Raw genomic sequence first — 25,754 nt, 5'->3', positions numbered from 1 at the left:
GGCTCTCTGCGCTGCTTACGTCATGTGATTTGCACGTATGTAGCTGCCATCTCTTCCCTTAACAGGAGGGACTGTCCCTGACTCCTTGCAATAAATTTATAAAATAAATTGATTATAATAAATATTTTCATCAATAATTTATGATAATAAAGCTACACCTACACAAAAGCGATCGATGATCAAATGAGGCCGCGTCGATGACCAGGAGCCACCAACGTCTCGATCGTCTGCCGCCCACTTCAGGAGCCCCGAGCTCGTCCTGAGGGGCTTCTCTTCTTTTACGCTTCCGTGTATTCAAAATAAACTCATGCTACTGCTAAGATCTCACACAGTTCTGCTCCTGGACAGAGTTCCCGATCCTTGTCAGAACGCAGCGAGAGGGAGCAGGAATTCTCACAGGGAGACACTAGGTAGGATGTCCACTGCATTTGACTCCCGGCTTCACTCTGGCCCTGGTTTTCCGCTAATGCAGACTCTAGGAGGCAGCAGGTGATGGCTCATGTGGCCGGGGTCCTGCGGCCTCCACGGGAGACCTGCATTGAGGTCCTAGCTACTGGCTTCAGTCCCCAGCCCAGTCCCCACTGTGACAAGCATTTGGGGAAGAAACTGGCATCAGAGAGCTCTCTCTGTCTGGATCTCTCAAACAAATAAGTAAAAAACAAATTTAAAAAGCAGTCAGTGGAATGGGTTTATCTTCAGGCTGTGGCAGCTCTGAGCTGATGTGAAGATACTGGGGTTGTTGAGTGACTTTAAATCCACTTTGCACCTCAGCTGAGCCTCGTGGGCCTTCGATCAACAACTCTGATGTAGCTGTTTCCTCCACTTCCACTGCTGGGCGCCACCCAGAGAGTCCCCCAGGGCTATCCCCTGGGATTCCTTTCCATTGCTGCTAACAGGGCTGCCTGCGTGCACGGTTAAGCTTTTAGAGAAATATTTTAATGTGGGGCCAGACAGGGGTCACGGCCTGGAGCCATCAGCTCACAGAGGAAGCCCCGACAGCCTTCACCAGTGTCAGGAGCGCTGCTCTGAGATCTGGCCCAGGGAGCATCCTGGGGCTGTCTCCACAGCTCACAGCCAGGGATGCACAAAGAAAACGCCTCTGGTTTCCATGGGACTAACCCAGGGGGCTCCCCCAGAGCAGGGAGGCCCCCAAACTGCCACATTGAGGCGCTGATGGGGGCAACAGTGGGGCATGGCCCAGTGGGAAAGAGATGCAAACAGCACCTGGCCAGGCCCGCAGGTGCAAGGCGGCCGGCCTGGTGTCTCCTTTACCAGAAAATGACCGTCCTGTCCCAGCTCCAGGTGGCCATGGTGCTGCAGAGAGCAGATCACAAAAGCACCGTGGTCCTCGTGGACGGCTTTCGTGGACAGCTCACAGCCCACAGACCCAGTCAACCTCTAGGGGCCACCAGGGCCTCCCTGAGGTGTACCCAGTTGGTATAATCCAAAGAGCATGGCCCTGGACTTGCTGGCTTTTTTTCTGCAGATGTATCGGTGGTTGGGTTTGACAGGAACTATCCAGCGTGCAAGGTACAGGCTGATGGGATACATTATTGCCGTAGAGTATGACCCCAAGGCTCCCTCTGTGGACTTGCCTCCTTGTCCTGCTGCCGATCAGTGACTACCTAGCACCTGCTACCTCTCTCCGCCAGCTCAGACTGCGGCCTCTCTGATGCCCGGGCAGTGTTGGCATGCCATGATGCTGTTGCCTGCCTGCCAGCCTGCAGGCCAAACAGCCCACAGGATCCTCAGCCTCAGGTTACAGGTAATGAAGGAGAAGACCACTGGGACAAAGGGCCACGGGACCCTCACAGCCCTGGCACCCGGCACAGCACATATGAGAAAAGCTTTGCCAGTCCGCTAGTCTCATCACTGATACATCTCAGTAAACCACACCCCAGGAAGCCAAGCTCACAGCCCATAACCAGAGAACTAACCATGGGGAAGGACCCTGGCCACTGCAGTCGCTGGAAACATTGCACGGGGCCAGTGTGACACCCCCACCCTCCAGGCTCTCCTGGAAGGAGAGGAGACTGCAGTGGGAGCCCAGGGGGTCTCTACACAAGGCGGGCAGGGCATCCAGGATGCTGGACCCCTTAAAGGGCCAGCGGGAACAATTGAAGAGAAGGCCTGGGGGTGAGACAGGCAATCCAGAGAGGCTACCAGGTCACCCCAGAGGGAGGAGCACTGGGGTGCTTGCTGGGGGACAGCCAGCCAGGGAGGAGCCTGTGTTCGGAGACCAGATCACAGGCGGCCCTGCAAGGAAGCTGAACAGTTTGAAATTTACCCAGAAAGCCATGCGGAGAGGCTGCCACCCTTGCAGAATTTTAAACAGAGCAGTGCCATTGGAGACACATCACTGACCACAGTAGAAGGCGCACAGCAGGACATGTGTGGTACACAGGAGACCCGATGGCCGCTTTGCTGTGTGCGGTCCTCAGAGGCCCATGGCCCTGCCTGGCCCAAAGACAGGTGCCGTGGTCCTCAGTCTGACCCTCGGGGGTAAACGTGACAACTGCCTTTCCCTTGTTTCTTTCCTAAGTTACGTAGGTAGTGCATGATCACCGTAATATGTGAAATGTACACTCGACTTTTCAGGTTCTTGTTTTTATTGCCAGGAAACAAGATTCTACCACCAAATTCTTCTTCATATTTTAAAACACGACACCCTCCCACGTCAACACTTTGCTTCTCTTAGGAGCTGCACAATGATCTGTTGTGTAGCTGTAACACAACTCACTCGACCCTTCCCCTAGCTGGTTACCCAGCAAGATCTCTGCACATGTGTCTTCACACGGAGTCCCAGGTGCCAGAGTGGGGTCCACGGCTTGTGCAGCTTTTTCCTTAGTATTTTCAGATGGTTTTCTGGACAGCGAGCGCCCATGCATGCCCCCAGCGGGAACACCCACTTCCCAGCATCCTCTGCTATCGGATAGCTCAGAACCAGCCCCGCACGGCTGCTTCCACCTGAACTTGCCAAGGCCCGGGGCTGAGGTCCCTTCACTGTATTTATTGGCTGTTGGAACAGTTTTGGGTGGCAGCTAAGTGAAGTCTGACTGTGTTCACTGCAGATTCCACACCCCTGGGTCCCGTAAACAGTGAGGAACCTTGGAAACGAGCGAGCTGTGCTGCCCGCATTCCAGCAGCCACCACGCCTCCCCCAGGGCCCCCTGGAAAGGCTGCTAAGCAGGGGGCGAACCACAGGGCGTGGGCTTGCTCGGGCTGGTGACAGGTGCTTGGTGTGCAGAAGGCACAACCTACAGGGACACCCTGCACTTTGTACTGCGGTCCCTTTAAGGCCCCCGGCCCCTCCGGCCCCCTGCCCCACCAGGACACGCACCCAAACATGGCGACCAGCAGGTTGACCAGCAGGATGTTGGTGGACAGCATGTAGATGCACACCAGGGGGATGGTGATCCACTCGGGGAAGCGCGGCGCGTTGTGCTCGTCCAGCTCCACACACAGCGGCTTGGACTCATTCCCACTGAAGGTGCAGTGCGCAAAGTCATACGTGGTACCTGGGGCGTGGGACCAAGAGGCCACATGAACTGTTGCTGGCCCTGCCCTCCAGCGCCCGTCCACACGAGGTATAATCCTTACACCCATGGTGCGCCCCCCGCCCCCATGACGGATCTCCTGAGACGCTACGAACCCAGGACGTGGGTGAGATCGGGACGGAAGGAAGGGCCAAGCGGGCACGTTCTGTGCCTGCAGGGAGCGGCTGACAATCGGCCATGCAAGTCTAGAGTTTTAGCCATGACGAGTGCTAAGAAGCACACACACATGGTGCTCTGTGGGCATCCACTGAGTCAGCTCCCCCGGGCACAGCGTTGCTAGGAAGGGAGGGTCGCAAACCAAGAGTAGCCGATGAGCAGGAGCCAAGCTTATAAAATAACGGGGAGTGATGGGTCCTGAGCTCCCAGCAGAGGCGACAGCACATGCAAAGGTCCTGCGGTGGAGGTAGGGCTGGAAATGCCCATGGAAATGGCAGAACGAGATGCGCTGTGACCCGACATGCGAGTTTTTTTAAATCTTCATACTGAAAACCCCAGGGAAGCCACTAGACTGTGGCAAGCAGAGAACCACACATCAGATGCTCTTTGTTAAGAGCGTCTGGCCACAGCACAGATCAGAGGGAACAGAGAGGGCCGCCGGAGGTTACGACCAATGGCCAAGCAGACAGGGCGCTGGCGGTGGACCTGGAAGAAGACAGCTGATGTCAGAGACGTGCGTGGGCTGACATCACCAAAACTAGCTGATGGCTCAGACCTGTGGGACGGCATCGGGGCTGTGTCTGGGACAGCACTGAGGCTCGGACGCACACGTCTGTGTGCCCGGCGGGGAGCCCTGCAGAGGTGCGGGTCTGCAAGGGAGGTCCAGCCCCTGTGCCTGGACGCGATGTGGGCATCAACAGCTGGCCTCTCCGGCTCGCTCCGGGCCCTGCTATGAACATGGCGCCATGTGGGGCTTACCCGTCATAGAGCAGACACACAGAGGCGGCGTCGATTCCCAAGGGCACACAGCATGTTCGTGGCCAGCCGGGACGTCAACCTGGCCGCCCCTTGTCCCCAGACCCCCTGTGTATGTCCACCAATGGCGCGCAGACTGGGACAATGAGGAGGTGCCAGCCCAGGACCACACGGACAAGGGCTGTCCCTGGGCTCTGTGCAGCAGCAGGAGCCGGAGGGGAGCCGGGAAGCCCCGGGCAGCGGAGAAACGCACCCAGGGGAAACCACGAGCCGCGTTTGCAGTGACAGGAAACGTCCGCCGAGGCTGTCATCAGAGCCGCGGCACGGCTTTGCCCGTTTGTCGGAACCATGCATGGATTTGCACAGGCCCCACGCTGCCCTGCGTGAGCTGGGGGTGGCGGCTGAAAGCCGTCCGGGCCGCCGTTAGCCTTGCTCCAGTCATAAGCTGGTGTCGGACGTACGGTGGGAGCTTAATTCCGCGTTCCGTGTGCATCTTTCCACACTGCCCTCTGTGAGTTAAGTGGCCTCCTGGTCACTGTTAGATCAGCGAGTGCAACTCACAAGGCTCGTTTCTGAACGAAGGCGGCCCGTGACCTCCGACTGCAACAGTGCATTGAAAATAGGAGAGACGCTGTCTTTCCCAAAGGTTTAACAATTGACATGGCAGACACATGTCTGCACGGCTGATGTAAAATCTCACTGGGGGGGCAGCACAGTGGTGTAGCAAGTTAAGCCACTGCCTGCTATGCTGGCATCCCACATGGGCGCTAGTTTGAGTCCTGGCTGCTCCACTTCTGATCCAGCTCCCTGCTAATGCACCTGGGAAAGCAGCAGATGGCCCAAGTCTTTGGGGCCCTGCAGTCACATGGGAGACCAGGATTAAGCTCTTGGCTTCAGCTTGGCCACTGCGGCCATTGAGGAAATGAAGCAGCAGATGGAAGATTGCTCGGTCTCTCCCTCTCTATATAACTCTGCCTTTCAAGTAAATTAAAATAAATATTTTTAAAAGATGTATTTATTTATTTGAAAGGCAGAGTTATAGAGAGTAGAGGCAGAGAGAGAGGTCTTCCATCTGCTGGTTCACTCCCCAGATGGCTACAATGGCCGGAGCTATGCCGATCCAAAGCCAGGAGCCAGGAGCCACTTCTGGGCCTCCCACACAGGTGAAGGGGCCAAGCACTTGGGCCATCTTCCACTGCTTTCCCAGGCCACAGCAGAGAGCTGGATCAGAAGTGGAGCAGCCAGGACTCAAACCGGCACCCATATGGGATGCCAGCACTATAGGTGGTGGCTTTACCCGCTACGCCACAGTGCTGGCCTCATAAACCTTTAAAAAAAAAACAACAACAACAACTCACAGAGCAGCAAAGAGGAGTTTCTGAGGGACTCATTTCCGGAGCCTGGGACTGGGACTCAGTCTCTCTCCGGGCTTCTACGCCGTGCTCGGAGGGTCAGCCATGGAGGCTGGCTCGGGAAGTCGCCTCCTCCCACCTCCCTCCGCGCCGAGCTTACCGTCCACGTCGCTGGGCACCTGGCCGAACATGGCCAGGTAGGGCTCGTAGATGACCGAGCGGAAGATCCATCGCCAGCGGTGCTCGTTCTGCCGCAGGATCCCTTGCCGGGCCACGCCGAAGGCCACCATCCACACCGCGAAGAGGAACAGGAAGAAGAACACGTCGATGAGCTGCCGAGGGAGGGCCGTGGGACGGGGTCAGGGCCAAGCCCTCGGGCACCGTCCACTCAGCTTGGCCTGCCCAGCTGACCCTGAGCGGGGACCGAGCCCTCGGGGGCTGTCCGCTCAGCCTGGCCTGCCCAGTTGACCCTGAGCGAGGACCAAGCCCCCAGGCACCGTCCGCTCAGCCTGGCCTGCCCAGCTGACCCTGAGCGGGGACCAAGCCCCCAGGCACCGTCCGCTCAGCCTGGCCTGCCCAGCTGACCCCGAGTGGGGACAAGTCCCGAGTCCCAGGAATTCTAGGCCACTCAAGGGTCCACGTGCAGGTTCCGAGAAAGGCCATCACCACCTTGGGGTGCTAAGCGTCCATTTTCCGAAACTGAACCCCACTGATGCACTTCTGCTGACCGGTCTCCAAGCCAGGAGGCCGCAGCGGGACAGCCCCGGCTAAGGAGAGGGAGGGCATGGGGTGGACGCCACACCTCGAGCAGCTCACACTCCTCACACCCCTGTGTGATCCCCGCAGGCTGACTGTGTAGCGAGGTAGATGCCATCCTTGCTAGACAACAATGAGTGGCTTCACTTTGGCCCACTCAGCATGGTTGATGGCAAGTGGGTGCCTCAGACATGCCTTGAATGGAAACCACAACTCAGGGGCCGGCGCTGTGGCATAGCGGGTAAAGCCACTGCCTGCAGTACCAGCATCCCATGTGGGCGCCAGTTCAAGTCCCGGCTGCTCCACTTCCGATCCAGCTCTCTGCTATGGCCTGGGAAAGCAATAAAAGATGGCCCACGTCCTTGGGCCCCTGCACCCATGTGGGAGACCTGGAAGGGGCTCCTGGCTCCTGGCTTCAGATCGGCACAGCTCTGGCCACTGCAGCCATTTGGGGAGTGAACCAGCGGATGGAGGACCTCTCTCTCTCTCTGCCTCTCCTTTCTCTGTGTAACTCTGACTTTCAAATAAATAAATAAATCTTTTAAAAAAAAGAAGAAAGAAAAGGACAACTCAGGGAACCTCAGCGTTGGAAAGGAACAGCCTGGTGAGCGAATCTGAGCGCCTGTCTGACTGCAAGGCTGAATCGGCCCAGGAAAGTCACCGCATGGGGGGGAGGGGCGGCCCTTTCTGTTGCACCTGTAAGACAACTCTCCCGCCCTTCTCCCCACATCTACATTAATGGATACGCGATTCAGGTCCCAACTCTCACTATGAGTCTAGCTCACTGCTTATCTTTTGCCTTCAACCATGCCACCATCCCTGGACTCAACTATCCACATCTTTACAATGGGCATGAAGTCCCTCCCCAGGCTTGTGCTCTCAGCAAGGCTCAGGTGAAAGGAGGCTATGAAGCGTGAGGGCTGAGTGAGAGCGAGGTGTCGAGCAAGGCGCTGACCGACGCTCACAGCCGTCTTTCATTAAACGTTCATCAAAATGCAAATCACGCAGGGTGGGAAACGCCACGGTCACACTGCACGGGCAAAACCCTCCCAGCAACACACGGAGGGACGAGGGACCCTGGCTGGAGCATGGAGCCTGGACCCTCACCATCCTCTGTAGCATGATGATCTTGGGCCCCAGGTTTCTGCTCACGGTGAAGATGTGGATCAGCCTCAAGGTGAAGATGATGTAATCCAGGCAGAAGATGACGCGGCCGGAGTACAGCGAGCTCTTGTTGGAGGGGTGAAGCCTGCGGGGAGAGGGGCGCAGGGCGCGGAAGAGACAGCCAGTGCATCTCCAGGTTTGCTCTGGACAACTCGCCAACCGTCAATTCAGCCGCGAGGCCGAGCCTGTGGGAATGGCCGGACCACTGCCCACCAAAGCTCCCGGTCTCCTGCCCAGACACGGCCGGCGAGGACATGGCACAAAGAACAGCTCCCAGAGGTTCCGGCCCCATCAGCACTCCCTCCTCAAACAGGAACCCCGCAGGCTCCCAGGCCCCGCCCACCCGCCGCCCAGCCACTTGGGAACTGACCCTGCCAGCCTCTCCCTAGGGAAACTCCCCGTCCACAGCACATCATTTATTAGCTAACCACCTGCCAACGTGCTTTCTAACTGGAATGATCTAGAAGGCGCTCACCTCCGCAGAAAGGGGGCGTCTGGGGAGGAAGTGGAGTCCCCCTCCCAGACCCCAGGGTGAGCACCCATGGGGAGCCATCTCGCTCTTGGGGGGTAAACAGCCAGGGTTAAGCTTCTATGAAAGTGACCCTGTGCCAATTCCTCGCAAACATCCACTGGCCTTAGTGCCAAGTTCCTGGGGGGGCAGGGCGTGAGCCACAGGAGCCACGGCACGGAGCACTGCCCAGTCTCCCCAATGCGCAGAACACAAGCTCCTCGCCGCCTTTGCTGGTCACTCCGGACTGGCTGTTCTGATCACACGCTCCGGCTCTGGGTCGGGAGGGGAAGGGCAGGTGCCACAGGCGTATCCGAGGCACAGCTGGTGCAGTCAGCCCGACCCTAGTTCACATCCCCATCGCCCCCTACTCTGGGGCGCTCTCCTCAGAGCCTCTACGAACAGAGAGGAAAACCGAGACGGCCCCTTGGCAATGACAGGTCTGGGAGGACGGGAGACGGAGATGGTTTTACGCTGACCAACCTCCATCTCCGAGAAGCGGAGCTAGAGGCGCTCTGTGAGGATCGCTAAGAAGGAAGCAAAACGATGGGCCTCCTCTGGGCTTAACGTGGCCGGGGCGGGCAGTACACACAGTGGCTGGGTCCCGCACCCCAGTCAGAGGGCCAGGCCCAGGCCCCAGCTGTCTCCCAATTCCAGCTTCCTGCCAACGCAGACCCTGGGAGGCAGTGGCAGTGGCTCAAGTACCTGGGCTCTTGTCCCCACATGTGAGATGCACAATCAGTTCTCAGCTCTGGGCTGCAACCTGGCCCAGCCCCAACCACAAGAAGGCTGTGTGCAGTGAGCCAGTGGACGGCACGGGTTCTCTTCCTCTCCCCCAGGTGTGTGTCTGCCTCATCCCTAGGGGCCAGCACTGTGGTGTATCAGGTTAAGCCACCTGCTACAACACTGGCATCCCATATGGGTGCTGCTTCGAGTCCCAGCTGCTCCACTGCCAATCCAGCTCTCTGCTCTGGCCTGGGAAAGCAGCAGAAGATGGCCCAAGTGCTTGGGCCCCTGCACCCACATAGGAGACCCAGAAGAGGCTCCTGGCTCCTGGCTTCAGCCTGGCTCAGCCCCAGCCATTGCAGCCATTTGGGGAGTGAGCCAGCGGCTGGAAGACCTCTCTCTCTACCTCTGCCTCTCACTGTCTCTCTGTAACCCTGCTTTTCAGATAACTAAATCTTTGAGAGGATACAACAGAGGAAGACGCCGCGGCCGACTTACCGGAACACGATCCCTGCTATGAAGTAGAAGAGGCCCAGGGTGTCCATCACGTTCCACAGGTCGGTGAAGTAATTCACACCGTTCATGTACCACTGCAGCAGCACAGAGAGCGGCGGGCGGGGCGTCAGCTTCCGCCACCTCCCGGCCTTTCGACCTCTGCTCACGTTTGTCCACAGCCTTTTGGGCCAACCACGCGCCCAGTGAGCATGCACGTGTCCCCCACCACCCCGGGGGAGTTGGAATGTAGGTGGCGTGCGGGCTGTTCGGGAATCCAGGAGCTGCTGGCAACACCAAGAAAGAGGACCCATGGATCCTTACTGTTTTCAAGATGGGACAGTGGCCCTGTGTGGGCCACCACGTACAGTAGGAGAAGGCGAGCACTGCACAGTTCAGGAGGACGCCATCCATTGTGCTGTTATCACAGAGGTGTGTGTTTACTTTAAAAATACGTGCCAGCCCCTGAGGTTCCAAATGCCCGGCCAGGCCCCTGGGACACACAGACATCGGATTCCCCAGGAAGCCAGCGAGTGCCCCGTGGGGAAGACATGTGACATGCGTGTAAAATGCCCTGTGGTGAGGGTGGGAGTAGGGCTGAGACAGACGGCCGAGTCAGCTCAGAGAAGGAGACCCCAGATCCACGTGTGCAGGGCAGAACAACGGCCCAGAGGCGCCCACAGGGGCGTGGCGCTTTGTCACTTGGCGGAAGGAGCTCCCAGTGTGGATCCATCTACACCTGGAGAGGAAGGTACCTGCCCTGAGTGGTTCGGAGGCACCGGGCAGGGACAAAGCATCTCTCCAAATGCGAAGAAGCCTCTTAGAGGAGCAAACACGGGGACTCAGTGCCATCCCGTGTCTCAGAACCAGAGGCTTCGAGGCACACGTGAGGCAGGCGTCACGGAGGCCTTACATAAACACCTGCAGCCCGCGTGATGGAGCTCAGAGCCGTTCGGCAGCCACAGCGGCGCTGACTGGCTTCACGGGCTGTGAGCTCCAGGTGAGCATGCCAGCCAGCACCTGGGTCCAGGCAGGGGCCTGGGCAGGCACCAGGCACCGCAGAGCCCAGCTGTGTGATGGTCAGAGCGCCATCTATGGCAGGGAGCGTCCTGGGGAGGTTGGAGGGAGGGGTGGAGTCTGGGTTTTTCCCTCTTGCAGGTGTGAGCTGGGTTAATTAAGACCGAATTCCTTCTCATCGGAAACTCCTCCCATTTCGGATGCCACGGCCTGAGTCTGCAGACAAGAGGAGCAACAGCGACCCCTGGTGGCATATCCCTGCAATGACAGGCACCTGCAGGGCTCTCTTCTGCACATTGGCTCCTAGAGTATAGACCCAGAGTTGAAGCCTGACCTTGACCTCAAATGGCCGAGCAGGACTTGAGCCCTCACTGCTCAGCCTAAGCATGGGAGTTCCCCACACTGTGGCTTCCATCCACAGTACCACACTGAGCTCCAAGTGGCCCATCCAAAGATAACTCTTTCAAAAAGAGAAACACTGGACATTCTCAATATCGCCCTCCACTCAGCTGGACCCTGGGGGCATCGCTTCCTCCCGGCAGGCACCAGGAATGATTCACAGCTCACAGTCCCTGCCCTGCATCCTCCCAACCAACATGTCATGCCACCTGCCCCGGACCCTTCTCCAAGCAAAACAAACCTGTCCTGAGTTTCCCCCTGCATGACCCAAATGCGCCCCTTGATAGCTAAACACACACAGCAAATTCATATGTGGAAGTCTGTGATCTCCGGACTCTGCGTGTTACCAGGGCCAGTCCTTGGGGCCAGGCCCACGGGCTGAAGACTGACTGTGCCCGCCTCCCCTCCGTGAAAGCTGCCACCTCTAACCCAACAGAGATACTTGTCATCCCCAGGTTATATCTGCACCAGGCTTGGCACACAGTAGGTGCTCAGTAAGTATTTGGTGAACAGTTTGCACGCATGAAGGACTTGCTTAAGCTGAGAGGTCTCTCCTGCATCTTCTGCCCAAGCCAGGCTCTGCCTCCCGAAGCCTCTCTGCTCCCAGGGAGGCCCCTGAACACCCTCGTATTAGCAGCTGTGGCCAGGACCTCCTCCTCTCCCCAGCTCTGGTCTCAGTGGCCAAGACAGTGGCTCCCCACCAGGAGCACAACTATTGGGGTGACTGATAAAGATCCTGCTTGCATCCATCCAGGAAACACACACCTGTGTCAGACCCGTGCCAGCTCCCGCTCCCGGGCCAGCCACTGAAGATCCCATATGGACAAGACACAAACAGCAGGTCATGTCCCCAGGGGATCGGTGCAAGAGATGGGGGTCTAAGCACCAGGGCAGCATGTGAGACCCCCTCTCCCTATTCCTCGCCACACCCTCTTGCAGTGGTAAATACCCCAAGGGCAGGTGAGGACCCAGTCCCTAACTGTCTTGTTCCCAGACAGCCCCCCAAGGCCTGGCCCTCACTCCGCCTGCTGGCCAAGTCCAAGGACACTTGGTTCCTTCAGGCATATGAAGAAACCATGGCTGCTGCCTGTGACACCGGTACCCACGTGGACACTGGTTTATGTCCTGGCTGCTTCACTTCTGATCCAGCTCCCTGCCAACGCACCTGGGAAAGCAGTGCAAGATGGCCCAAGTGCTGGGGCCGCTGCTACCCACGTGGGAGACCCCAATGAAGCTCCTGGCTCCCGGCTTCAACCTGGCCCAGCCTGGCTGTTGTACCCATCTGGGGAGTGAAACAGTGGACAGAAGATCTCTCTCTCTCTCTCTCTCTAGCTCTGACTTTCAAAATAAATAAACCTTTAAAAAGGAAGGAAGGGAGGGAGGAACCATGAAGTGGGGGAGAGAGGATTTGCCCGGTGGCTCTGTGAGGAGCAGAGACACCTCGTGTCCCACACAAATCCTGCATCCATGCGTCCTTTCTTTCAAGACGTACCCACTGCGCACTTGCTGTGTGCCAAGCACGGCTCCTCTCCCGTGGGTTTATGTGCGTGCGTGTGCACATGTGAGCTTGTGTGTGCGTGTGTGTACATGTGAGCTTGTGTGTGCACGGGTGAGCTTGTGTGTATACATGTGAGCTTGTGTGTGCACGGGTGAGCTTGTGTGTATGCATGTTTAGGCTTGTGTGTACAGACATGAATTTTGTGTGTGTACTTGTGAGCTTGTGTGTGTGTGTGTGCATGTTCACACACTCATGCCCCATTTCCCCACTGGGCTCTGACTCCCTCGTCTCTCTGTTCAAGGCAGAGACCACCTGCAGACAGCTGACTGGCTACGCACTGTGTTCGGCTCTCATTCCCACACCTGTACATGCCTGTTCTAGAAACCGCCTGCCTCCCCATCCGATCCACTGCAACCCATAGAGCGCTCGTTCACGGGTTTGACTCCAACCACTAAGGACCCCCAAAAGGCCTGTGAGAACCCCTGGGCAGCCCAGTAGCATCTCCCATGGGCGGTGCTGGGAAGAAGCCCATACAGAGGCATGGTTGCCCCCCAATCTTCCAGTTGCCACAGGCCAGGCCCGGTCCTTCGGTAGGTCCTCCACCATGGGGACACACAGTGACATGGCCATTCCCAGGCCACAGGCAGCAAGATGCAGCCGGCCTCCAAGAGGGGACGGATCCCCCCACTCCCCCTCCCCTTCCCAGCCCCTTACTTGCTTGAGCTACACAGGGAGCACTGTCTGTTCTCCTGGGTCACGGGGAGTGGGGATGGAGGACGAGGAGAGCCAGGGCTGGGTGCAGGGCGAGGGGCGGGCAGCACACCTCATTCACAGGGGACAGGGATGGCCCCTCCCCTCCCCCTGGGCTCGGCGCATCCTGCTGTCGGGGCCCAGTCTCCCCCTGCTGTCGGGCCGAGTCTCCCCTTGTTGTTGGGCCAAGTCTCCTCCAGTCTCGCTCCTCTTCGCCCCAGTGGGACATTTTCCTGCCTTTGCCACCATCATCCACTAACTCAACACAAGAAAGCCAGGAGGGCAGCATGGCGGCGGTGGCCCCCTCAATCCATACCTGGACGCCCTGAGCCCCAGAATCCACACTCTGACCTTGTCTGGAAACTGAATAAGCCTTTTTTTTAAAAAAAAAAGATGAAGGGCTGGCATTGTGGCGCAGCAGGTTAAATAAGCCAACGCCCGCGAGATCGGCATCCCATATGGGTGCCAGTTCAACTCCCAGTGGCTCCACTTCTGATCCAGGTCCTTGCTGATACACCTGGGAAAGCAACTGAGTTCCCAAGTCCTTGGGCTCCTACACCCACGTGGGAGACCCGGGTGAAACTCCTGGCTCCTGGCTTAGGCCTGTCCCAGCCCTGGCCATTGTGGCCATTTGGGGAGTGAATCAGTGGCTGAAGATCTGTGTGTGTGTGTGTGTGTGTCTCCCTCCCTCTCTCTGCCACTCTGCCTTTCAAATAAATAAATCTTTTAAAATCTCGTTGGAGAGAAGATGCCAAAAACTGAAGACCCCAAGAACCTGCAGAAGAGCACCTTGGGTAACAGGCTCACTCCCGAAGCCGCTGGCGGGGGTGGGCTGATCGGATGACCTTTGCTCTAGTCCCTGCAGCATTAAGATGCTGTTAGCCAGAAAGCCCTCCCAGCTCCCTGGCCCTGGCCCTGCTGCGCCCCAGTGACGACTCCTGATGGCAGCCATGGGATGCCGGACACGGCCACCCTGCTCTGTGCACGCCTCCTTGCTCGTCTCTCTCAGAACCAAGAGTGACCTGGCGCTACCAGATCTCGTTGCATGGCCAAGACATAGAAACCATGTGTTCATGGGCTGCCGTGACGGTTTACTTGAGGAAAATAAGGACTCTGGGGGCTCGGAAGCAGCTTCCGCTCTTCTCTGTGCGGGAAGACGCTGCGCCCGGCCAACAGGGCGGTGCCTGGGCTCCAGCTGTCCTACCTGCCTCACTTCATCGCAGAACAGGACGAAGACCAGGGCGTAGAGGATGAGCTCGGGGGTGTGCGGCACCGAGTGGAAGTCCATGAGCAGCACGTAGGCGAAGAGCAGCAGGAAGGCGATGTAGAAGACCACGTTCCAGGAGAAGACCACGAACGGTGAGGTGAAGAAGGCCACGTAATGCCACAGCAGCCGCCTATGCTTGTCCACGGGCTTCTTTCTGGACGGACAGGCAAGCGCAGCATGAGTGTCCACACAGACACACGCGGTCCCTGTCCCCCCCCCCCCCCCCACACACACACACGGGCAAACCCAGGCCTCCCAGGTCAGAACTGCGTTCCAGGACGGACCCAGCCAATACCCAACCCTGGACAAATCCAAACTCTGCCTGGGATGGTGAAGACAAACACACGATCCCACCTCTACCGACTGGAAACTGGACCCGGGGGTGGGTGTTGTGGTGCAATGGGTTAAGCTGCCATTAGGGAGGCCTGCATCCCGTATTGGAGTTCAAGTCCCAGCTCCTCTGTGTCCTACCCAGCTCCATAGGAATGTGCCTGGGAGGCAACAGGTATTGGCTCAAGTACTCGGGTCCCTGCCATCCATGTGGGAGACACGGATGGAGTCCCTGGCTCCTGGACTCTGGCCATTTGGGGAGTGAGCCAGCAGATGGAAGATCTCTCTCTTCTGTCTTTCTCTCCTCTCTCTCTCTCTCTCCCCGTCTCCCTATCTCTCAATAAATATATATAATATTTTTATTTATTAAAAAATCAAACTTGGGAAAATCTAGGCAAGATATCAGACCAAGTGCATAGGCACTAGCACAAACGTATGTCTGACGTTACCGTTGACACAAGGGCACAACACATGGATGTGCACACACACAAACACACGTGAACTGTGTCATCTGACCTACCTAAACGACACAAAGCCGCAGCCCACCAGAGGTATAATGAACAGACACAGAATAATCTTCCAGTTCTTGGTGTCTCGGGAAATCTCGCCATACCACTGCTTGGAAAGGAAATTCTGCAGAGAAACAAGAGGCCGAGGTAATGACCGTGGCCTAGCGGCCGGCCTCCTTCCTAGCCCCCCCCCCCCCCCCGCCCTCCCAGAAGACACAACTCCCGAATCAACGTCTGATGCTTTGACACCGGCTACTTGGCTTCCAATGGGCTAGGATACAGCAAGTGAAAATTCTCTTTGGTCTTCAGAATTTTTTTGTCTAAGTTGGAGTTATGTGAACCGTAAAACAAAGGTCGTGTGAGGTCCAAATTCAAAGAACACATGAATTTTTAACCAGCGCTGATTCCTGTTGTGTGCGCTTAAGCCAGCGTCTTCCTTGCTCTCTTCCCTTCAATGACAAATCTGCAGGCACAGCCAATGCCGTCTGCAGGGTCCCCAAGGGCTCCTGTCTGGAGACAGACAAGGGATGCTCTTGTCGGGAAACGGGGAGGAAGCCGGGAAGAGAGTGCCCGCTGGTGTCTCCACCTCCATCCAGACCACCCCAGGCCCTGATGCTGGGGCAGGAAGACTGCCACGGAGCTGGCAACTGCACCACGCACACTGCCTCGGAGAGCTGGAGAGGCAGGTGTTGACCAGACCACTGGTCAGGGCCCAGCCGGGTGAGAGGGCAGGCTGGCATCCCTCTGTGCTGGCAGGGAGGGTGGGCCTGGCATGCCCCGCCCCCAGCCCCAGGCTTCGGTCCTTCCCTACAAAATCAGGTGACTTCCAAGCCCGGACCAGCTTTCCCTCAGCCTCCCCTGGGCTCCAGTTTCTGGGTCAGCAGCGTGACGGGGTGTGGGGTCTAGGAGGCTGCCAGCAGAGCTCAGCAAAGACCAAGGCAGCCAGCCCAGCCTCCCAGGCATAGCCTGGCCCCAGCACTCATCTCATTGCAACCAACTGCAGTGCAGCAAGGCCAACACAGCAGTAGCAAGGCCCCTTCCCTGCGTGTCCCCTGTCCTAGGTCACCACTCTCATGGACGCCAGCCCCGGTGCAGGGCTAAATGGACTTAGTTCGGAAATGCTCAGATACTTCCAGGCTGCACGGCACAGTGGGAAACCCATGCAGGAGACGATGGCCACGGGCTCAGAGCCTGGCACTGCTGCTTCCCAGCGGTGCAAGCTAAGGGCACGTGCAGAACCTCGCTGAGCTCCTGAGCCCGCATTCGTGAGATGGGACTGGCATTGTGGAGCCAAAGCGTGCGGTGGTGTGGCTGACAGGTGACAGTCCCTTTGTCCCTTCCCCACCTCTCCCTCCTCACACCTACACCCCCACCCCTCACCCCCAGTGGGAGCCGTGAGCCAAGGCACCATTCTGTTCCGTGCAGGCACCTCTAGGCTGGATGCACCCATTTCCCAACAGCTCCTCCACTCCATCACTTCTCCTAAAAACCGAGAAAGTAGGGGCCAGCGCAGTGGCACAGTGGGTTAAAGCCCCAGCCTGAAGCGCCTGCATCCCATATGGGCACTGATTCTGGTCCCAGCTGCTCCTTTTCCAATCCAGCTCTCTGCCATGGCCTGGGAAAGCAGTAGAAGATGGCCCAAGTCCCTGGGTCCCTGCACCCATGTGGGAGAAGCTCCTGGTTCCCAGTTTCTGATTGGCCCAGCTCCGGCCGTTGTGGCCATTTGGGGAGTGAACCATCGGATGGAAGATCTCTCTCTCTCTCTCTCTCTCTCTGTAACTCTGTATTTCAAATAAATAAAAGTAAATCTTAAAAAAAGAACCAAGACAGCAACAGCTAACTTAAAAGATGGCGCCCTCATGTGTCACCACACCACATCCCCACAGCCCTCCCTAGAGTCACCATTGTCCCTACCTGACAAAGCACCCGGATCCATCACCCCACACCCAGTTAGGGGCCCAGTGTGGATAGAGACACAAGCAGTGGGATCCAGAAGCCCAGCTCATAGCTCCAGTTAGGCACTGTTGGCTTTGTGCAAACTCAGAATATTCCCTCCCCTTGAAGCAAGCGTCCCCACAGTGCCCGCCCACTGCCACCTCTGCGTCATCACCCAGCTGTCACCTATGGCTTTCACACTGGAGAAGGGTTTCCTAGTACTATTGTTTTCTCATGCTGCTAATCGCATTTGCTACAAGCGATTGCTTCTGGGCCCGTAGCCTGGCGACAACGACACTTACCTGGACCCCGGGCTGCGCGATGAAGTGCTGGTCTGTGGCCTCCACGGCCAGTTCCAAACAGTTGCTCCCGCCCCAGGCTTCACAGGAATAGACCAGCAGCTGCTCGGCCAAGTCCTCGTCGCTGCTGTAGCACTCTGTGAACAGCTCTGCAGGGACGCCATCAGCAAAGAGAGGAGCTAGAGGCAGGGACGCCACACACACACACATACACACACACATGTGCCACTGTCCTTTCCCCACCCCCAGCCAAGCCCTGAATCAAGAGAGCCCAGGTGCGGGATCCAGACTGACACAGGCACAGAGACCCCATCACAACTCAGCCCTTCACTGAGCAGAGAGCGGCCCTGAGGTTCCCACACCCACAGCTCCATCCTATGGTGAGTGCAGCCACGCTGGACCTGGGGAGCCCCCTCTTTGGTGGGCTTCGGCCTGGGCACAGGCGGACCTGTGCCTCCCCTTAGCCAGGCAGGCCCTTGTCCCTCTCATGTCAATTCTATGCTTTCCTGGTGAGTCTCTGGGCAGCTAGACACAGTGCAGGACACAAAGGAGAAGTGCGCAGCTACTCCTAGCGGGGCACACATACATTTTAAGGCCTAATGACCAAGAGACCAAGACGTAGTTGCTCCAGGGGAAACAGAGAAGTCAAAACTGCAAGAGCAGTGGCCTACTTAGGGCACCTAGAAATGTACATAGCACCCTTGAAATTTAGTAGCTTCAAAGAAGGCATGGGACACTTCCTTTCCCCAACACACAGATGCTAAACTCACAAGCATTTTTTCATTAAATAAGACAACGGGCCAGCGTGCATGCAAAGAGCCCTCTGTAGGCGTACAACCACACGGGAGACGTTGGGCAGGCTGGAGTTCTGCAGTTGGGAGGCAGTGAAATTCTAGATATCTCCCATTCCCAAGGGGTCCGGGCTTCTGCCCAGAGCTCAACAAGTTCAAGGACTGAAGAGCAAGTAGAAGTCAGACATCGCCCTCTAGAGGCGCCCCAGGAGACCACCGCCCGCCACGCCCCTCCAGGTGAGGAGCCATCTCAGGGATGCTCCGTCTGCACACGGCCACAGGGCTGCCATTCCCCAAGTGGCCAGCAGGGAATCGAGGCTTGGGAAACCAACCAAAGATACTACTCCAACTGCTCCCTTTGCTTCCGTGAGAAACCATCTGTGTTCCTGCTCCAGGGGCCTGGGGTCTTCTGGAAGGATTTATTCAGGAAACTGACAGGCTAACTTACAAGTCTGTAGCATCTAAAAAAAACCAAACTGTTCTCTCACGTTCCCAAAGGTGCTGAGTCACTTAGACCTGGGCCTTGGGTGCGTGGGATCAGAGAGCCCCAATTTCTGCACGTTTGCTCTTGGGGAAGCCAGCAAGGGCTGGAGACCAAGAGGTGTATGGCAAGCACAGTGCTTGGTCAGGCCAGCAGGGGGCGCTGGTGCTTGGACACACAACCGACCTCCGCCACCCGGCCTGGGAGTGCTACTCATGGTGTGTGGGACACCGGGCAGACCTGCACCTGCCATGGAGCCCCATTCCTGGAGACGCACCTGCTGCGCGGGTCTCGTACTCATTTGCCAGCTCCTCGGACTCCCCGGCAGCGTTGATGTCATTCTTCACCTTGGCCAGCGTCTTCAGGAGCTTGCTGGCTCCCAGGGCCGCCAGGGTACAGCCCCTGGTCTTTTGGGGAAGTAGAGATGTTAAGTGCTCACATCAACATGAATGACAGACAAGGAGGAAGTCCCGGCGAAATGGGGGTGGTGAAGTCTGAAACTACTTGCAACGATTCCAAGTAAAACTTGTAATGGGCACAAGACAGCCTTGAACTTGAGTGTGTGTTGACAGAGGCCTTGAATGAGGAAGCAGCATATGGCGAGGACAATATCAAGATAATTGCCATGAGACACTGACAGCAAGGCTCTGATGGCGGGGTGCCAGACTACTGGGACAGCTCAAAGGGACAGACAGTGGACAACGACATAGGAGACGGGGACAATGCAACTGCTAAGACCCTGTGTGTGAAGCCAGCGCTCAGTGTCCAACTTTACGCTCTACAAATGGAGGAGGTAGTGCACGTATCCTTAATTCATCACAAAAATTAGCACTTGCTAAGTCACAAGACAAGTCGCAGTATGTTTTCCAAAGTAGAGTTGTTTTGGGCCCTACTTCCTGTCCATAATGCAATAAAGCCAGAAAATGGCTCTTTTAAATTAAATTGGAAAACAACCACACATGTTCTCCCAGCTGGGAAGCAGGTGCCTCCCGGACCGTGCCTCAAACACAGCTACCTTCCCAAGCACAGCTCCACGGACACGAAACAGAGACCCATGCTCGTGGGAGGGCAGACCCTCTGCTGGACTGGCGAGGTCTGGGACCGGACAGGTGAAAACGTCAGAACTGTTACAGCAGCACCAACATCTGGTGTACATGTAGCATGGCCATGGCATTTACCTGCTCCCAGATGACTTTGGAGAGTTCTTTCTTGTTCTGCAGAATGGCCCAGATGAAGAGAGCTTGCAGGGGGTGCCGGGTGATGAAGGCCACGTCCTGGGGGGGGGGGGGGAGAGCCTGTGGTCAGCCTGTGTAATGGACGTGGCTTTGCATACTCTACCACCCAGGGAAAGTGGGGGGTCAGGAAGCCTTGGGGGAGAGCCCCTGCTTGGAGACCTCGTAGCTTTACGTCTGAGCCTGTGACTTCCCCTCTGAGACTCACTAGATAGTCTCCCTCAACACAAAATCTTTTATCAATCATAAAAGACAACGAACAACTAGACGGAAACCTGTAAGAGGTGGAAATAGGTATTGAAAGCAATTTTTTTTTTTTGACAGGCAGAGTGGACAGTGAGAGAGAGACAGAGAGAAAGGTCTTCCTTTTGCCGTTGGTTCACCCTCCAATGGCCACCGCGGTAGGCGCGCTGCGGCCGGCGCACCGCGCTGATCCGATGGCAGGAGCCAGGGGCTTATCCTGGTCTCCCATGGGGTGCAGGGCCCAAGCACTTGGGCCATCCTCCACTGCACTCCCGGGCCACAGCAGAGAGCTGGCCTGGAAGAGGGGCAACCAGGACAGGATCGGTACCCCGACCGGGACTAGAACCCGGTGTGCTGGCGCCACAAGGCGGAGGATTAGCCTAGTGAGCCGCGGCGCCGGCCAATTGAAAGCAATTTTAAAACTGAATGACTTCCCACAGGCCACAGAGAAAGCAGCTCCTTCTCATCACTATATAAATCTGTTTTTCACCTAGAAAAACAAATCATTCAAACTAAATTCTAAATTTCCTTCCATTTAAGTTCAAATATCACAACCTAAAACTGCTGGCCTTTCATTCAAAGATTTGACTCCCAACATATCCACCAGATTCCCAGCTCCTGTTCAACAGGCACCATCTTCAGTGGAAATTTTCCCAATAGAAAACAGTTAGCAGTACGTGTTCCTTTTTAACTTCCTTATAGGTTTTACCGAAGTCTTAAAATCCGTGAAGCCCAGAGACACACACTGCAGAGGTTCTAACACAAACAGGGTGCAACGAAGCTCTCTAAACACCTCTAATTCACACACACGCCTAGCTCTGTAAGGTTTTTAACACACATACACACACTCCCAGAATTACCAAAGGTCATCTAGTCTAGGTCTCCCCAGAAGCAACCCAAGTCAAGAATTAAAGGCAAGCAGCTTGTTTGAGAGTTGACAGCAGAAAAGCAATGAGGAGATGTCAGAAGAAGAAACCACAATAAAAGGTGCATTAGCGAGCAAGTCGTCATGGTAACCAGAGATAGGCTCTGCCGGGCAGCTGTAGAACCAGTGCCGAGGGTGGCCTTCTGCAGTGGGGAAGAGCTGGGGTCTTTACACACAACACCCCTGGCAGTCACCAGGGTCTGACTGGATCAATCTTTCAGCAAAGGGTGCTGATGTTGACCAATGGAAACGGGGCCTGCCGATCCCTAACGCGGGAAGGCCCTGGGGGACCACAGGTAGCACAGCGGCAGCATCTTCTCAGAGGGACACCTGGGTTATCCCTCTGGAGATACTCACGGTCCCTGTCCTCAGAGAGAACACTGGTCAGGCGCTCGGTCTCTTGCGTGGGAAGCAGGGAGTGACCTGAAGCAGATGCCGGCCAGAAGCCTAAGCCATAGCGGGCGGCCACGTGTTTGTCCCTACGTCCTGTTAGACGCTCGCAGAAGCCTAAGCCATAGCAGGCGGCCACGTGTTTGTCCCTGCGTCCTGTTAGACACTCGCAGAAGCCTAAGCCATAGCGGGTGGCCACATGTTTGTCCCTACGTCCTGTTAGATGCTCACAGAAGCCTAAGCCATAGCGGGCGGCCACGTGTTTGTCCCTACGTCCTGTTAGACGCTCGCAGAAGCCTAAGCCATAGCAGGCGGCCACGTGTTTGTCCCTACGTCCTGTTAGACGCTCGCAGAAGCCTAAGCCATAGCAGGCGGCCACGTGTTTGTCCCTACGTCCTGTTAGACGCTCGCAGAAGCCTAAGCCATAGCAGGCGGCCACGTGTTTGTCCCCGTGTCCTGTTAGACGCTCACAGAAGCCTAAGCCATAGCAGGCAGCCATGTGTTTGTCCCTACGTCCTGTTAGACGCTCGCAGAAGCCTAAGCCATAGCAGGCAGCCATGTGTTTGTCCCTACGTCCTGTTAGACGCTCGCAGAAGCCTAAGCCATAGCAGGCAGCCATGTGTTTGTCCCTGTGTCCTGTTAGATGCTCTCAGAAGGCACAACACACCAAGCTCTGCAACTCAGAAACATTGCAGTGAGTAGGAAATGTAGCACGGGGGAGAAAGCAAGGTGACAGAAGACGCACCAGGCAGACTCGGTATCGCAGACAAAGAATTAAGCGGGTCAACATAAGATCTAGTCTATGGCGAAGAGGTAGAGAATGGGAGAGGAGGAAGCGAGAGATTTTTTTTTTTTTTTTCTAAAGGAAGACAAAAGATCAGAGCCGTCAGGCAGACAGCTCCCCCAGGACCTACGTGGAGCTCCACATCCAAGTCATCCCTGCTGCTTCTCTCTTCCTTCCAGAAGCCTCTCCGGAAGTTTGCAACCAGCTTCCAGACGAAGGTGAGCAGGGCGTCGTTGTAGGAGTTCTTGGCGATCTGCAGGTTGCGGTACACCAGGGTGCTGAAGTGGTTGGAGAAGAGCTCGGTGAGGACGTCGTTGGTGAGAAACTTCTGCAGGTTCAAGCCGTTCTCCAGGAAGAGGCGGACGAACTTGGGTCTGTCCTTGATAAGGGCCGTGAACATGACTTCTTGGAGGTCCGCAGACTACAGAGAAGAACAGAGACAGGACGCGCGCCCCACGCCCCTGAAGAAAACTCCAGGCATCTTTCTCAGCTTTGAGAATAAAATGTAGCTTTTCCATTTTCACACCACGGTGGATTTCGGTTCAAACATCTAGGTGGGGCAGCGGCGTGGTGGAATCTTTGAAATGAGCCAGAGGAGGGCTTGGCTGGGCCCTGTGCTCGTGCTTACATAGGGTGGAGCTAAGTACTCCCCTGACCACCCTGACTCCCATGCAAGGGTGACGCTGGTCAAGAATCCCTGGCAAGAGGAGGAACTCAGCTAGGGGCCGAGGGCCAGCAGCAGCTGGGACCATTTCTCTGAAGGCTACCCTGATGGCGGACTGATCACCAATGCTGTCTCTTCACTCGGTACCATGGGATCCACTGCCTTTCCCAGGCTCCCATGAACCTTCCATCACGGCCACTGACGTCTCTAATACCATCGGCAAAACGGAGTCCACCATAGCATGTGCAACCACACGTACCAGGCAAAGGCATGGCCATGTTGCTTACTGGTACTGGAACACTGGGCTGTTACACTGCCTACTTTTCTTTACCTCCATGTCATGGGTTCCTAACCAAATGTGCCCCATAGAAGCCTATGGAGACGCTTCAGAAAGCTAACTGATGCTTACTCCAGACACAAACCAGCGGGCACAGCTTACACCAGCTCTTAGATGTGTCCTGTGTATCCCCACAGGACATGTGGCCATTTGATCCCAATGTTTAGAAATCAGAAGGTTCACCCAGGTCTACACTTAGGAATGCAAACCCGAAGCCCTGGTGACATGGCGAGCACCTGCCAGAGCAGAACAGCAGCCGCTCCTGGGAGCCCAGGCACTCGGGTCCCCAGTGCCCTTCACTGTTGCCAACTCAGCCCACTTCACCCACTCATGCCTGGCCCCAGTTGAGGTGAACAGCCTCTGCCAATGGCAACATTAACAGCTTTTGTTTCTGTCTAATGGTGGTCTCTTGGGGACCACTCGCTGCCTGGAGGGGGAACTGTCAAGGTCCCCTTGGGCTCCTGCATGATGGATCCCACTGGACCGGGCATGGCAAGAGTGGCAGCTGCTCTCGGTCCTCAAGGCCCAGGATCCCACACGCCCTCCCAAGTCCATGTGCCTTACTGTCGGCTACACACCTGAAACCCACAGGACTTGGGAAAACACACATTGCTGGAGTCAACCCTGGAATTTCTGGCTCAACAAGCACAAGGTGGAGCCCAGTAGTTTCCAGCATGTGGCCGCCAGTCCAGGGCCACCCTCTGAGAAGCACTGGCTGAGGGGAGAGAGACCAGGCTTTGCAGAGAGACAAGCCTTGGCTTCCAAACCTCATTCTACCATCTTCCTGCTGGGTGACCTGGAATAAAATTGTGTCTGCAACCCTCAGTGGCTTTTCTCTGACACAGGTGGTTGTGAGAACAAAACAAGATAGCACAGGTCAAGCTCCTTCCAGAAATTTCAGTTCAGAGCCAGTCCTCAAGGAACCACCAGCAACACCCACCTTGCAATGGCCAAGGAGCCATGGATCCACGAGGGACAAGGAAATTAATACAATGAAACTGCGTTGTGCATGGTAAAAGGTTGCACAAATATTATTATGCCAAAGACTTTTATTCATTTTTAGAGCGCTTAGTAAGTGCCGATGTTCTAAGCACTCCGGAAACACTGTGTGATTGAATCACATAACGGGCCGAGGTCCACCGTCTCCCTTTTCCGATGAGTGGGGTGTGCTGGTCAGTGTTTTTAGCTCTCAGAAAGGACATACAGGCCTTGATTTGTCATCTTATCCCGTTTCCATGGTGCAAACTCTCCACCAGGCCAGTTTTTCAGTACTAATGGGGTGACACTGAATGCAGCCTCGGGAATGGGTGTGGAGCCGCGTATGACCGTGCAGGTATAGTACTTCCTGCACACGGGTGCACCAGACATAAATAACCTGGGGCATAGACAATAGCGAATACAGTAAAAGGACTCGATGGCGGTGAGATTTAATACTTGTTACCTTCTGTTTTCATAAAACTTACTTTAGTTCTAGGCTTGCATAATTTAATTTTTAATAACAACTAAATCGAACAACCAGCCGACAAAATCCCTAAAACTTCAGCAGCTGCTTCTGCAAATCAGAGTAAGCCCGTGGGAGTGGCCCCACCAGGCCACTCGGGGAGGAAGTCGAGACACCGAGAGGTAAAGTCCATTGGCCGGAGCCCTGCAGCCGGGCTGGCCCCAGGCTCTTAACTGTTACTACCCTTCACGTCTAACAATCATTAGCCGAGTTAATAAAGTTAAACGCACCACTCACTGGGCACCTGACTTTACGTTTATCTGTAGCATCTGACCTAACTTAAACAAAACACTTCACACACAAGGATTCATTTATGAACCAATTAGCCAGATCTTACAGCCTACTTTCCCTCTACTAACTAAAGCCTGGTGACGTGTCCATTATCCTGCCAAGACCAAACACGGACAATGTTTGCTAAGGGAATGAATCACTTAAAAATTCATGATGCATTACTTTCTTTGCACAGCTCCCATTAAAACTGATCACATGTTCCTATAAACCCAGTTTCAGTCTTGTTTATACAAGAGGCCTGACAGTGTTTTCTGAATCGGGCTGTCTAGGATAAAAGTTGTGAGATAGTTGCACCTTCAAATCTAGACCTACAAATACAACTGTATTCTCCCTGCCACTAAGGACTAACTTAATTCAGAAGAGCTGAAAACAGAGAAGCAGGCTTGCACGTACGAGCCTGCGAGTGTAAGTCCGACAGCTCCTCCCTCACAGAGCGTCTAAGGCGGATGGGCTTCAGTCATACGCAAGTCGGCACTGCTAAAATATGTGGTCCTAACACGCACATCGAATTGCGAAGTGAGAAAAGGCAGTCGACTGGAAATAATGGTTTTATAGCAAGTGCAGCTTCCACGTGAAAGGTGCTGCCTTTGCTGGCACAGTCCCAAACGCCCAGCCCTGAGACATTCACTGCTTGACTTCAGTCC

General features: G+C 56.0%; 1 protein-coding gene across 4 annotated transcripts in view; it reads right to left on the bottom strand.

Annotated features, from left to right (window-relative positions):
• Window positions 1-25,754, bottom strand: part of TRPM8 (transient receptor potential cation channel subfamily M member 8) — a 138,710-nt gene that overhangs the window by 30,072 nt on the left and 82,884 nt on the right. For all 4 annotated transcript variants that reach the window (XM_062193735.1, XM_062193756.1, XM_062193745.1 and 1 more), the window contains 10 exons: window positions 22,448-22,738; window positions 19,922-20,017; window positions 19,021-19,150; window positions 17,475-17,620; window positions 15,249-15,361; window positions 14,336-14,552; window positions 9,474-9,565; window positions 7,685-7,826; window positions 5,982-6,153; window positions 3,341-3,518 (listed from right to left, as the gene is read on the bottom strand). In XM_062193735.1, coding sequence (XP_062049719.1) covers window positions 3,341-3,518; window positions 5,982-6,153; window positions 7,685-7,826; window positions 9,474-9,565; window positions 14,336-14,552; window positions 15,249-15,361; window positions 17,475-17,620; window positions 19,021-19,150; window positions 19,922-20,017; window positions 22,448-22,738 — 1,577 coding nt within the window. The remainder of the gene's footprint in view (window positions 1-3,340; window positions 3,519-5,981; window positions 6,154-7,684; window positions 7,827-9,473; window positions 9,566-14,335; window positions 14,553-15,248; window positions 15,362-17,474; window positions 17,621-19,020; window positions 19,151-19,921; window positions 20,018-22,447; window positions 22,739-25,754) is intronic.

The sequence above is a fragment of the Lepus europaeus genome, chromosome 1 (assembly GCF_033115175.1).
Source record: "Lepus europaeus isolate LE1 chromosome 1, mLepTim1.pri, whole genome shotgun sequence".
NCBI classification, from domain to species: Eukaryota; Metazoa; Chordata; class Mammalia; order Lagomorpha; family Leporidae; genus Lepus; species Lepus europaeus.
This window is presented reverse-complemented; position numbering and strand designations above follow the sequence as displayed.